Source organism: Gymnoscopelus braueri (assembly GCF_963280865.1).
Source record: "Gymnoscopelus braueri genome assembly, chromosome: 12".
In the NCBI taxonomy this organism is placed as follows: Eukaryota; Metazoa; Chordata; class Actinopteri; order Myctophiformes; family Myctophidae; genus Gymnoscopelus; species Gymnoscopelus braueri.
Window position 1 is genome coordinate 25,722,376 of NC_137614.1, and position 14,659 is coordinate 25,737,034.

The 14,659-nt window shown below is 46.1% G+C and overlaps 1 protein-coding gene across 2 annotated transcripts in view; it reads left to right on the top strand.

Moving 5' to 3' along the window:
* Positions 1 to 14,659, top strand: part of plxna2 (plexin A2) — a 231,624-nt gene that overhangs the window by 209,144 nt on the left and 7,821 nt on the right. For both annotated transcript variants that reach the window (XM_080445644.1, XM_080445645.1), the window contains 3 exons: positions 1,396 to 1,555; positions 4,768 to 4,871; positions 13,363 to 13,462. In XM_080445644.1, coding sequence (XP_080301770.1) covers positions 1,396 to 1,555; positions 4,768 to 4,871; positions 13,363 to 13,462 — 364 coding nt within the window. The remainder of the gene's footprint in view (positions 1 to 1,395; positions 1,556 to 4,767; positions 4,872 to 13,362; positions 13,463 to 14,659) is intronic.

Here is a 14,659-nt window from a genome sequence, read left to right on the forward strand (position 1 = left end):
TACATACTGTACACACACACAAGCAGATTTAGCAACTATTTTTTTCAGCTATTTTGTAAAATAATGAGCCGGAACACACACACACACAGACAGACAGAGAAGACATGCACACCCCCACAAGCAAACTCATACACGTGCAATGTGCATGCACACATGCACAGTTGCACGTGCGCACCATCTCAAGTTAACTTTTCCCACTTTCCATGTTTTACTTCATAAACCTTATCTTTTGAAGCCGCCATGCCGCAGTGTGCGCATGTGTCGAGCTCCTTCCTGCCTGTGTACGATGGAAGCTACCTAATGATCCTGCAGACTCAAATGCTGCTGCAACATTAAGGCAGATGACTGTGGAGATGGGGCACTTCAAATCACCCACCCGTGCACCCACCAAAACATGCACGCAGCACTAAAACTGCCACCCACACACACTAATACACACACATACACACCCACTCGCACACGCACACGTGTGTGTGTGTCTGTGTTTGTCTGTGTGTGTGTGTTTGGTACTGAAATACATCCACTCACACACTCACACACAGCCGAAGCACTCAAACAGCCACCGTTGTGACATGACAATGGTCTGATTGGGCTGACGGGGAGTTTGGCTCATTACCTGCTAATACCCCGCCAGAGCTGGAAATTGGTGTCCCACCGAAGGTGTGAAATTAGATTTTGGGATACCAGCGAGCGCGGAAATGGTTTCTTAGAGCCCCCACCATGCTCCAAGCAGACACTAATGATGCCTCGATCCGGATCCCGAGGCCGGGCCATGACAACACCGTTCCGACACCTCCACGCTGCTCATTGCCTCATCTCCTTTCCTCTGTTCTCTGCCCTGCTCTCCCCTTCACTCTCTCTCTCTTACTTTCTCCGTTTCCATTTCTCTTCAAACCCCTCTTCCTCGCTTTCTTCTCCAGTCTGCTTGCCTCTTTGCACTCCCCACTCTGTTTCCTTCACTTCTTATGTATCCTTCTCTCCTCATCTTCCCTGCCTCTCTCACTCATCTCTCACTCTCACTCTCCTCTTTCTCTCTGTCTCTCTCTCTATAATGCTTTTTGAGCGGTGTAACCGCTCCTATAAGAGGGTTTAGGACCCATCCGTGGCGAAAGTTTTTCTTTCCGTCGTGAAAATTTGTCTTTCGCTGTGACGCCATGCTGTGGAAAACACGCCCATAGGCTAAGCTGTGCAGGACGCGCTGTGATTGGCTAGCGAGACGCATGATGAAATTAATAGTAATGTAAAAAATGTAAGCACGTCACTGCGCAGGACGTGCTGTGATTGGCTACCGAGATGCATGATGAAATTAATAACTCATAATTAGCACCGCTCACTTCACACTGGGTGTGATTTTTTTCCTCATCAATCCCTCATCTGTCGTTCTCGTTGTTGCAGATCCTGAACTGTGTGAACCCAGACAACGAGAACAGCCCGGAAATCCCGGTCAAGGTGTTGAACTGTGACACCATCACCCAGGTGAAGGAGAAGATTCTGGACGCTGTGTACAAGAACATGCCCTACTCCCAGCGACCCCGTGCCGTGGACATGGATCTGGGTAAGACACGCACACGCAATAAAATCATTAAAAACACAATTTATTTAGAGCTGCAATTCGTAAGATTTATATCCTACCCAGGATTCAAACCTATCAAAGCCGATATGTCTACTACTAATACTTCAAGTAGATTTAACCATTAATTGCAACAAATTGGAATACAGTTATACTTGACGTTAATGACTCCTCTCTTAACTCATTCACTGCCAGAATAAACAAATAAATTAATCATTCACTGCCAGCGATTTTTCGATTTTCTTACCTTTTCAAGTAGTCACAGAATATTTATCTCCAGTATGATCGATCCCCTGATCGTTGCTAATCACAGGGGGTTTCACTGTGCTTCCGCAGGGGGAAAAAATGACATTGTGACCCCCCCATTCGCTTGGTATAGGATGTTGAAAATAGCATGTCTCGCCAAAAATACGTAGTAAAACACAGAAGGCGAGATACAGGCGATTTCCCAAATACAATAAAAATAATGGTTAAAGTGGTTACACATGAGTTTTAATGTGTTAAATGGACCGCCTTGATGTGGAATTGAGTTGTGATTGGAGTGTAGAAAAGCATGGCTCGTTTGGTAACAATCAGCAGAGCTGTTCGATTCCCGAGCCCGATGACCTTTTGCTGCGTGTCACTCCCCGTCTCTCTCTCCCTGATTCCTGTCATTCTCAACTGTCCTATCCAAAAATGGCAGAAAAGCCACCTAAAATATATATATATTTTTTAATATAATAAAATTGTATTCACAAATGGAACTAAATGGAACCGTACAGGTCCATTTGGTTGCATTTGAACACTTGCAGAGTTAAAAAATTATAAAGGAACAGAGGATTTCACTGGGAGGCACACACACTTCTCTCACAGATGCCATTGGCAGGTGTGTACAATGTATCGCTTCCACAGATTGATGAATCGGCAAGAGAAAGCTAGCCATGTGCACAGATTATCAGTGCATTAGAGTGATAAAAGCTGTGTTCTTGCAGCACGGCGGCACCAGGCGGCCGGGCAGCCTCAGGTTGCCGCTGCCAGGCCTTCCATCAAACTGACGGACAGTGCACAGCACATCCCCGCTGTCAGGCTGTTCTCACAGCCTGGCAAAAAGGGGCGTAAATTGGAGATAGATAGTAGTTTGCACTACTTTGGACCCATTTCTTTACTCTCGCGAGTTAAATTAACACAGGATTTTACTGTGGCGGGTGGTGGTGTTTGTGTGCCTGGCTGGTTTGGCTGACCCAGGTTAGAGCTGACAGACGGGCCTGGCAGGTCTCACGCCAGGCTCGCTCTCCCACACAGTCTGCCACGTCCGTCTCTGCTCGTCCACGTCTCCCCCTCCTCTCACGTCTCCCGTCCCTCCCTCCGTCCGTCCGTCCCCCTCATCATCCCTCGCTTCACACGGGCAGAGAGATACAAAAGTCTCCCCAGTATGCTGCAAATGATTCCTCTGCCACCGCGGCACTCGGCAGGAGGATTGTCTCTTCCTTCTCTCTGTCCGCCCCCCGCTTCCATCCATTGCCTTGGAAACTGAGAGTGTGAATGCGTATCTGTGTGTGAGTAATACGGTATTCTTCTGGGTGCGCCTCTCTTTTGTTTGTGTGTGTGTTTTTCAAGTTTGTTCTTGAGGTGTGTTTATTTATTTATTTTTCGTGTGTGTGTGTGTGTGTGTGTGTGTGTGTGTGTGTGTGTGTGTGTGTGTGTGTGTGTGTGTGTGTGTGTGTGTGTGTGTGTGTGTGTGTGTGTGTGTGTGTGTGTGTGTGTGTGTGTGTGTGTGTGTGTGTGTGTGTGTGGGGGGGGCGGGGTGGGGGCATGCACCAGGCGGACCATTTGGTTGCCTGGCAGAGGCACAAAGTAATAAAGTTCAGTCAACAGAGGAGAAAATCAATGATCACTCGCAGCATGAGAGCCACGCTGCTTGTCCATTTCCCCATCAGCACCCTTATTATCATTTCATTACCCCGCGACAAGCCTTCAGCTATCACCTGCCAGCCCTCCTCCAACTCCACACTCTACTCCCTCTTCTGGAAAGGATCTGATTTCTTTTTTTTCTTTTTTTCCCGCCTCATCCCCTCTCCTCTCCAGTCCTGGCGTGCTGCTGACTGTATGCTAACGCGCCATATCAATGACACAAGTACCAATTAATACAGCGCGCAGCCTGCAAAGCATATACATTATGACATTGCTTTTGTGTAATGTTTGATTAAGCGGCATGTCAGTCCAAGCCTGGGAGAGTACTACTGAATGCGCCAGCGAGCGTGAACGCCGCCTGTTGATATTTCCTCCTTGGAATGTGGCATTCTGTGGCAGAGTGTCTTGTAATCGTAGGAGCAAAGCTCTCAGTACTGCCACAGACACCAAAAGCAAATGAAGTTGAATAGAGATGCTTTTCAAGAGTTTGCAACTTGTCGCAGGGGAGCGTTGTTATCAAAACACACATTGTGACTGCCCAGCCCTGCCCAAACACTCCCTTAAAAGTACTCCAGCACAAGCTGAATAAAGGTTTAGGGCAACCACGTCTTTAAAGTCCCCATGACATGGGGACATTAAAAACAGTAACCTAGGGCAGGACAAGTCACAGATATTGATTTGCGTTTACAGTAGCCGACGGGATGAGGTTATAAGTGACATCCTGTCAACCGGTGTCAACGTTTGTGTCTTCTGTCGAGGTGAAGAAACGAACTGTATACATTAGCACATTCTGAAAACAAGGATTTATAATGGCAGCTGAACATGTGGTTTTAATAGAATAATGACAAACAAAATGATGGAGCGTGCATGAAAAAAATAATTTTACTTCTTTACACCTGTAAACCTATGATGTGACAATAAGATGACAGAAGATTCTGATTCTAATAAGTATTGAGCAACTACATGACCTATTTATCAGCTAAAATGAAAAGGATGTTTACAAACAAGCTGCAAAAGGCCCGCAACGGGTTCTCTATATCTCTTCCGCCGCCTCTGTCAGCTCTGCTGTCAACTGCGTGATGGAGGAGCCACGAGTCCTCGACCAGCCCCTGCAACAACACTGGGGATACATTTTTAAACATAAAATAAAAACTTGATCACAAAAAATAAAACACTGGGGATACATTGTTTATTGTTCAGTTGTCTGTCTATATCTAGAACTGTTAGTTTAACACTTGAGTATTTGTTACATCCATTCAGAGTGTGTAATGGCATATGTTTTTGTATGTGTGTGTTTGTCTCCTCAGAGTGGCGTCAGGGGCGCATGGCTCGCGTGGTGCTGCAGGATGAAGACATCACCACCAAGATAGAGAACGACTGGAAGAGACTTAATACGCTTATGCACTACCAGGTAAACACAAGCACATGTAGAAGAGACTCAATACCCGTTGCGCTGTGACGCTTTGTGAGCGTGTAGATCGTAGTATAAATCAATGAATGTTAAGGCCCCATGAAACAATGTTTTTGACACTGTCCTATACTTGGTATCTTTATTCTAGACTGAAGCAAGGTTTTTGTTTTGTTTCTTTCTTCCAGTATAAAAGCTCCTAAATTATCCCTTCATACCTTTTCACCAAAGTTTGAGCAAAGAAAAAGAAAGAAATAAAACCCACATGCCCTTCCATTTGATTTTTGACTGCTGCTTTATTATGGAAATTTGCCACGTACCTACTTACCTCGCCAAACTTTGATATTCGCAGCGCTTGACTTTTAGAAAGCCAATTCTCCCAGTCTTATTTGCATGCGACAAGCCTGCTGCGACCTTAGTGATTCACACAGGATGGAGGGCAATTACTGTACCGGTGGCAGGAAAGATGAACTCAGCCAGCACTTGCTCTTATTCTTCCACGCCTCCTCAGGACCCCCTGCAGAGATGCATAGCTGCTTGACTCACCAATCCCCCCTCTCTCTCTCTCTCTCTCTCTCTCTCTCTCTCTCTCACGCAAATGGAATTAACTGAGGATTTTACTGTGTGTGTGTGTGTGTGTGTGTGTGTGCGTGAGAAGCCAGTGTCCATAGCCTACTTGTGTGTACGTGTATGCAAGTGAGCATGTGTTTCTGTGTAGTGGTGACAATTAGTCCTTGCGTCTCCTCAGAACACTGAACTTTTCTTCCAACTCTGCCATTATGAGTTCAGCTCCTATTGCAGCCCCCCCAACCCCCTTCTTATTTCTTCGTGTATCGTTATCATATGTCCAGCTCAATGGCGTGCAGCCACGCACCCCCCTGTACAGCGGAGACAAAAGTAGAGTGGAAATGGATGGAAAGTATCCAAGGGCTGCTGGGAACGTGGTGTATTTGTAGGAGGTATAGGAAGCTGTAGGAAAACGGAAACCTAGAGGGACTGATTGAGCGATAGAAAGAGGGATGGGGGGAGGTGAGAAGAGAAACTGGCAAAGGTAAAGGAGAGAGGGGACCCCTCTCTGGACCGGAGTCCATGAGTCTTTCTCAGACCATGGGTCAGCCGGTTGTCATTAGTCAGCCGGGGGGGACGCCATCTGCCCACCGGCCTGCAGGAGGAGAAGGAGGAGGAGGAGGAGAAGGAGGAGGAGGAGGAGAAGGAGGAGGAGGGGGTATGGACCCGGACTGACATACAGCTGACACCAGCAGAGCTGAGGTGTGACTGCAGCTGGCCGCCGCTGTGGTGCGATTTAATCGTGGGGTTGTGTGTGTGTGTGTGTGTGTGTGTGTGTGTGTGTGTGTGTGTCGGGGGGGGGGGGGGGGGGGGGGGGGGGGGGGGGCTGCAGCTTCACAGGGTCTGGTCAGGCTGAAGCTCTTAACACAGGATAGGGTTGGTTGGGGGTCAGTCAGAGCATCCTGCCCCAGCGGAGCAGATGGAATACCGTAGCAGATGTAGGAGTCAGTGGGAGAAGAAGGGACTCGTCCTGGCGTCCTTCGCAGAGGACTCGCTGAGCCTCCTTGCTGTTCCCTTCCCTATCCTCCTCCTTCCCTTGCCTCAATTTCCCCTCCCTCCATCCTCACCAAAATGTATCGCCCTGCCTGTTTCCTTCTCCGTCTTTCACTCCCTCTCTCACTTTTCTGCTTTCCACTCTTTCCCATATCCATTACCCAGTCTTACCTCTCCTTTTCTCCGCTGACGGCCTCAATGAGCACTCTCATCCATCCCAAAGTGTTCCCCCTGTACAGCTGCCTTCGCAGACAGACAGTGCTTCAGTCCTTGACGGGGGCACAGGCAGTATGTCTGTTTCCGCGCCATTAACAGTCTTTTTTTTTTGACGCTTTTATGTCACACTACTAGGTGAAGGAGAACAAAATGTGTGGGCACGGAGCGACACGCACATGTGCACCAATTGGTTACTAGCTTGGACCAAGGACCGTGGTTTTGGAATGATTTGCAGGCAAAACTTAAATTGGATCACCTTATCTCTCGACAATGCTTGTATTTGCATTTTTTGGGTTGTATTTGTTACATTCTTTATTTTTTATTCTTGTACTTCTGTTGTACTGCTTTGGCCCTGTCTTGGTCAGGTCTCATTGCAAAAGAGGTTTTATAGGGGCGCCATACCACATACAGGCTCCAATGCATGTGAGTGACTCTCCCCGTCTCGCTCTCCCTGTTTCCTGTCCATCTCCACTGTATAGGTAAAGGCAGAAAAGCCCCTCCCCCCCAAAAAAAGGGGAAAAAGTGGTTTTATACCTCAATGTGACTTTCCTGGTAAAATAAAGGTTATATACATAGAAATGCGGGCCTGGCAATATGGATGGAAGAAAGGGGTAGACCTAGACAGATCGGTGGTGGTGGGGGGGCTAGGAGAGAGATGGAGCAACATAGCCACTTGTGCATCATTACCGTTTCGATGAGTTGGCTTGGGTGCCTGTGTACGTTTTGTTTATGTGTGTGTGTGCGTGCGCGCGAGTGTGTGTATGTGTGTATTTCTGGGTGTATTCTGTGCTTGTGCGATGTGCCACCGCGCTGGCAGATGCAAGAGCACATCTGGCAAACGGTGGCTGGCTGGCAGCAACGGCGGAGCGCAGCTCATTAACCCATTGATACCTGGAACGCTTCTGTGTCACTTTAGATGCCTTTGGCTATTCAAAAATAGCAGATATACAAGCTCATAGCGCGGCACCGAGTGCCGCGCTACGAGCTTGTAGATCTGCTATTTTTGAAAAATCGTGAAAAAATTATTTTTTATATTTTTTTCAAAAAACTGTTAGGATTTAGATTTTTTTTAAAGAATCGCCTCAGGTCTTAATGGGTTAAGCCGCAGAGTGAGAGAGAACGCTTAAAAGAGAAGGAGTGCACTAAAATCCTATGTGTTAATTTATCCATGTGTATCTCCGAGAGAGTGTACAAATGTAACCAAATGGACCCATAAGGGTCCATTTGGTTACACTCTCCGAGTTAAATGAACACTGAAGATTTTAATGTGAGAGAGACAGACTGGGTTTGGAGAATATTGTCACTGACAGTCATGCACGCACACACACACACACACACACACACACACACACACACACACACACACACACACACACACACACACACACACACACACACACACACACACACACACACACATGCATGTAAAAGCGATAGAGAGGACCAGACAAGGAGACATTAGCATTCATAAGGGTCCATATAGACCATACCAAAGATCCCTTCTGGCTATTTATCCTGCCACATGGGAGATGGTACTTTACATAGCCTGGGATATGGAAATGCACACCTTCTCACTCCCTGAGCTTCTGGCATGCAAATTAAAAACATAAACGTGCGCTTTTAAAGTCAGCGCCAAATCTTTATTCAAACAACTTGGCAGTTGGAGCCAGGGGACTGCGAGAAAAGATTCCCACTCTTCTCTCTGCTCTAACCTAGCTGGTGACCCCCTCAGTCTCTCTCTCTCTCAATATTTGTGAGTGTGTGTGTGTGTGTGTGTGTATATATATATATATATATATATATATATATATATATATATATATATATATATATATATATATATATATAATATATATATATATATATATATATATATATATATATATATATATATATATATATATATATATATATATATATATATATATATATATATATATATATATATATATATATATATATATGCACACTCTGTTTCCATATCGGACTAGAAAATATTCTGTGTTCACACTGATTGGTCCAGCGGTGCCCGAGATTTGCTGCACACAGGAGGACGGACTGACAGACAGGCAGACAGACATAATCCGTCGCCTTTGGCCATTCCGGCCTGCCGGGGATATTTAACACTGAGGATTGAGAGTTTTTGGTTCCATTTGCACACTCTCAGAGTAAAATTAACGCTGAATATTTGACTGTGTACTGACAACGCGGGCGGACAGAGCAGTGCAGATAAAAGATTTATGAGATAGGCGAGTGCCTGGCTGATTGCTGATTCGGATCTCTCTTTGTTGATTAGTCTTTCCCCTTGTCAAAGGGAGCTTTTCATCAGACACTCTCACTCCCTATCTCACTCTCTCTCCCTTGCTCTCTCCCTCCTCCCCCTTGCCCTCCTACCTCACTCTCTCTCCTTCCTCCTCTCCCTCCCATCTTTGTCATTCTCAGAGGTGAGAGTGTTAACCTTCCTGCCGCTGTGTAGCATTAGTAGTAGTCCCAGCAGGGGCTCAGGCCAGACTGGGTTCTAACTCACGACACCACACCCCTGCCCCCACACACACCTCGCAAACACACACACACAAATTAGATATTCCACCGACTCCAGTGACACTGGGGATGGGGTGCGATTAACAATTCTAATAAACAGGACATTATAATAAACCGAGCTTGTCAGACGGCTCCGATTATTTACGATGATTCAAATTGCCTGCGGACAGCACAATATTCTCCGGGGCACAGTGCAAGTAATTAGATTGATGATGTTTGACAAAGTGCTGATTTATTACAGGTGGACTCTGCCGGCGCGGTGATATTTGTTTTGTCACATTTGCTCGTTGGGACACATGGGCAGTGTCTGTATCGTCAGGAGTATAATTCTTTAATGCGTGCATGTCTGACAGTAAAGGGCACATCCGCTCCCGACCCACGCCACCTCACCCCGCCCCGCCTCGCATTCACAGAGACTGCTTCGATGGAGTAAAGTTAGTTGGTAAACTTGTGTCCCCTGCTGCTCACTGACCTCTGCATGTCCTCCTCCACTGCAGTGAAGGAACAGACACACGATGACCTCACCAGGAAGAGCCTGCCAGCCAGATTGTGTTACCCACCTTGCCAGTCTAAGGAGGCGGCACAGGGGGCATTTTAGGCTATTTTCAACAGCCCCAGACAAAACAGATACTGCTACAGAGCTATCTGTTCATTAATCTAACACTGTGTTTGGCTGGGCGCACCGGTGCCCATTGTAAACCTGAACTAACATCGCCTGCAGGCTGCAGCATTTTTGCCTCTTTTTTTTTGGAGGGGAGGGAGGCATGGACCTGATATGAATGGTCATTTTTGAACAGACTGAGTTGAAAGAGGAGAGATGGAGCAATCACATTTGATATGTCCTGTGCTGCTGGCTAAAAGGCCTAATGACCGATGTGTTGACATTACAGCATGTTGAGTTATTGCCCTCAGGGGCGATAACAGCTGTGCTCACACCCTGTCCTCATACAACGTAAAATCCTGAGTATTAATTTAACTCTGATATTGTACAAATGGAACCGAACCAGTTTTGTTCCATTTGTACACTCTCTGAGTTACAAATGAATAGATTGACACTTTTACTTTTACTTTTACATGCCAGAATCAATGACAAAAATATATTTTTCGAGGTCCTTCATCACACCCTAAAAGAACACTTTCAAACCCTGTCATCTTGTTGACGTGTGAATTCCTTAGCAGATTTGGAAATAGGTTGTCAGTTGTCAACACTATGTTTGTGACACAGACACAATAAATAGTGGTAAATAATTGAAAATTCATTATCTATTATAAAAAAGTTTCTTCTTACTTCAGTGTGATACACCATCACCACTCACACAAATTCCTCATAATGCACAAACATATCTGGCTGCAAAAGTTATGATTCGGATTAAATCCTATCACTCAATTTTTAACACACAAAACGTTTAGAATAAAATAATTGAAAATGCAGAAACACATTTCTGAACAGAGCTGGAAATGTAGAACCCTAACCCTAAGTTAACCCATTAAAACCGGGAAAGCATCTGTGTCATTTATTATTTTAGCGTTGGCTATTAAAAAATAGCAGAGCTACAAGCTCGTACATCGAGCTTGTAGATCTGCTATTTTGATCATTTTTGGAAAAATGTTGAAAGTGTTTTTGAGTCATTTTGAATAATTTGAACACAAATCTTCTCTTCTGGGAGGGGTGGGGGGCCTGGCATAAACATTTTCATATGGGGGTCTGTGGCCAAATACATATCATTTTGGGGGTCCTTGGCACGAAAAAAGAGAACTACTGATTTAGAAGGCATTTGTAGAATGGGCCTCAGGTCTTAATGGGTTAAGGGCCAGGGGCCGGGCAGGTGTAATAATAAGAACTGTGATCTGAAAGCATGTGGTCCTGTGATGGGCTGGAGGTTCTGATGGGAGATAGAGGCCTGACCACGTTCCGCTGTCTGGTCCAGTCTGGTCCGTCTGATGGAAGGTCTTATCACGGGGCCGAGCCCACAGCCCCCTTATCTCACCTGGCCGTTATCAGCCTCTGCGCTGGATTATCCCTGAAGGGCGAATCCGCACGCCTTCAATCATTTACTCTATCACAAGCACCCATCTTTGCTATAGCCTCCCTGTCAGCCACATAATGTGAAGAGAGAGAGAGAGAGAGAGAGACGGAGACAGTGAGAGAGAGAGGGGAGGAAGAGGGAGAGAGGTTATTTCATGCTCTGCGGTGAAATTCTGTCACAGGAATAACTGCAGAATCCCTGACTGATCTGAGACTTTTGGGAAGAGGGTGTGTGTGTGTGTGTGTGTGTGTGTTCGCAGAGATGAGGTGGTTTAAGGTAGAGAGGGGTTGTCGACTGGCAGGTGGATGGCCGGTATTCTATACCCCTATTTCTCTCTTAACCCATTCAATCCGGGAACGCATCTGTGTCATTTTAGATTTTAACTATAACCATTATTTTATACTTTGGCTATTCAAAAAATATCAGATCTACAAGTTCATAGTGCAGCACCAAGTTCTTGTAGATTATAGATCTGATATTTTTGAAAAATGATTTTATTTTTGCAAATCTTTGAATATATATATTTTTAAAAGCTAACATTTGTAACTCAAATCTTTGCTTCTGGAGGTCCCTGGAACGAAATATTTTTTAATAGCCAAAGAAATCTAAAATGACACAATGCTTTCCCGGTCTTAATGGGTTAACAAGCTACAGATGCATCTGCAATGAAGACTTCCAAGAGTCTTTTCACTCCAGGCCCCTACCACCACCACCACCACGCTCAAGTGTCTCTCTCAGTACGGCGATTATGTGAAGGACTGTGTGGCAGACAACCACCCCCCCCCCCCGCCCACAACAACAGCTAATGGTGCAACTGAGATTAGTTGGGGGGGGGGGGGGGTGCGGGGCGTTGAGGTGGATGGCGATGGCTGGTGAGAGGCCGCTACATCACAGAGCCGCAGGCCGGCAACATCATTAGCGAGTGAGGAGCTCTGTGACCCAGCACCGCCACCAGCAGACCCACCCCCAGACTAACAGCCAGGGAGGGGAGAGAGAGAGAGTCTATTGCTCCTACAGATCAAATGAAACAGAAGAATTTCAGTAGAACCTTTGAGGGGGTTTCTGAGCCCAGCACTTGGCTTTTTCACTGCACTTGTGGCTCGTCGGTCTTTGTTCGCGGGGTTCTGATGCAGAAATCCTTCCTCTGGGGTGCGCTGTAAATGCCAGCCAACTAGCTCTGTGTTGTTTTGGCTTACGAAAGGGCGATGGAAAGTTTTCTTGGCCGTGTTGTCTTTTTTTTGTTGTGAAACATGCATTTTTTAGTGAAGTGTGCGTGCTAATGGATAATCACAGCGTAATGGCAAAAAATGTAATTGTGCAGTGAAACTGTTTGTGCTTTGGTCTAGCCACATAAAAGGGAATTTAAACTCCTCCGCTTTGCTGGGAATGGGTTTACACTCCAGTAATAGCCGGTGATGATGGAGGTCCATTACACATAGATGAAAAGTTAAACTTGGCTATAATGCTGCTACTCCTCTCTCTAGGAGGAATCATATAGGTGCCTCAATATAGTTGAAATGAGTGGGGACATTTATGGAGCAAAGAGCTCTACATGGACCATACTAAATGGACCATACAGCCACCATAGAGCCACATGAGATGGAAGCATCTGCATCTTTCATACATCAATCTCTCTCCTCATCTGCCTTCTCTCTGCCAGACTGAATTTCCTTTGAAGGAGTGAAAAGTACACGAGAAGACAGTGAGAGTGTTCCTGCCTGATGTTGTTCATATCTCTCTCTCTCTCTCTCTCTCTCTCTCTCTCTCTCTCTCTCTCTCTCTCTCTCTCTTCATTAAAGTCAAGGGGCTTTATTGACATGATAAAACATACATTTACATTGCCAAAGCAAAAGTGGAACAATGTAATGTACAATTAAATGTGTAAACAGAGCTGTGTTGCATTGCTATCTTACAAACCATACATAAGTATTATGCATTTGCTGTCAGAAATAGTTATGTATCCATATAGGAAAGTTTGGCTTGGGATAAACTTTTGAAACAAATGACGGCAGAATTTCAATGTTTTGCATTCACATTATACAATTTGGTTTTGAAAGCGGTGTCACAGAGGACTGTGAAAACCTTCGATTCAATGTGGAAACATGACAGTCCCCCCAAAATAATGATGTTATGTTATCTCTTCCCTTCAGGTATCGGACCGCTGTGTGGTGGCATTGGTCCCCAAACAGACCTCGTCATACAACATCCCCCCCTCAGCAAGCATATCACGCACCTCCATCAGCCGATACGGTGAGTTATTAAAGGCCGCACGCCACGGCCATTTCTTCCTGACCACGATATCGCCTCCACTCAAACACCAGATGTCATCGTGCCTATTAGCATTTTTGTCCTAATGCAGCGATTGTAGAGTTAATAGCGGGCTGAAATCGGCACCTAATTCCATCCGGCGTCAAGTGTATCCCTGTTATTGTAACGTTAACATTTTGTCATGGGCCAGGTGCCATGCAACCACATTAGGATGATCAGTGTGTGTGTGTGTGTGTATGTGTGTGTGTGTTTGTCATTTCCAAACGAAGCCAAATCCCCTCTCCCTAAAGTGATGGCTGCTTCTGTTTGCAGCCACTTTTTTTTTTGCTGCAGAGGCTTTGTTTGCAGCCTCTCTCTCTCCCTCTCTCTTACTCACACACAGATATTCTCTCTCTCTCTCTCTCTCTCTCTCTCACACACACACACACACACACACACACACACACACACACACACACACACACACACACACACACACACACACACACACACACACACACACACACACACACACTCTCTCTCTCTCACAGCCCCCCACCCACCCCCCGACTGCATGTGATGCAGTTTACTTTGCAGATCAGGCCTGGGCTCTGCTTGGGAGGTAGTGGAATGGAAGGGAGGGCATTGGGAGTGGAGAGAAGGAGGATGAGGGGAGGGGTGGATTTAGCCGATTGGAGGTAATGGTGATGGCCGGGGCTGTGTTCCTGTTTGTTTTTTCTTTGAAACCATTATAATGGAGATGGCAGACTGCGCCTTGGGCCAGGACGCAGTGGACTGACATATGTGCACACACACATAAGAACATACACACACACACACACACACTCACACTCACACTCACACACACGCACACGCGCACACACACATTAGCTCCCTCGGTTGGTGGCATCACGCTTTGTGCCACAGGGCGCCCCATCTGGTCGTACGCCAGACACGCACGGCAGGGCCACGGGCAACTTGTGATTGCTAATTATTCGCTGTGACCGATACTTTGCACAAAATGGAGAAAGGGAGTGTGAGCATGGGTAATTATCAGGACAGGAGGTAGAAGGATAAAACTCTGCCTTGTTGCTACCTAGAAACATGGGCTAATGCTAACGCCTCCCACCCATTGCTACTCTCATGATGGAACCAGTGCATCCATTGCAGGAGAGAAGGATGGAATGACAGAAATAAAGA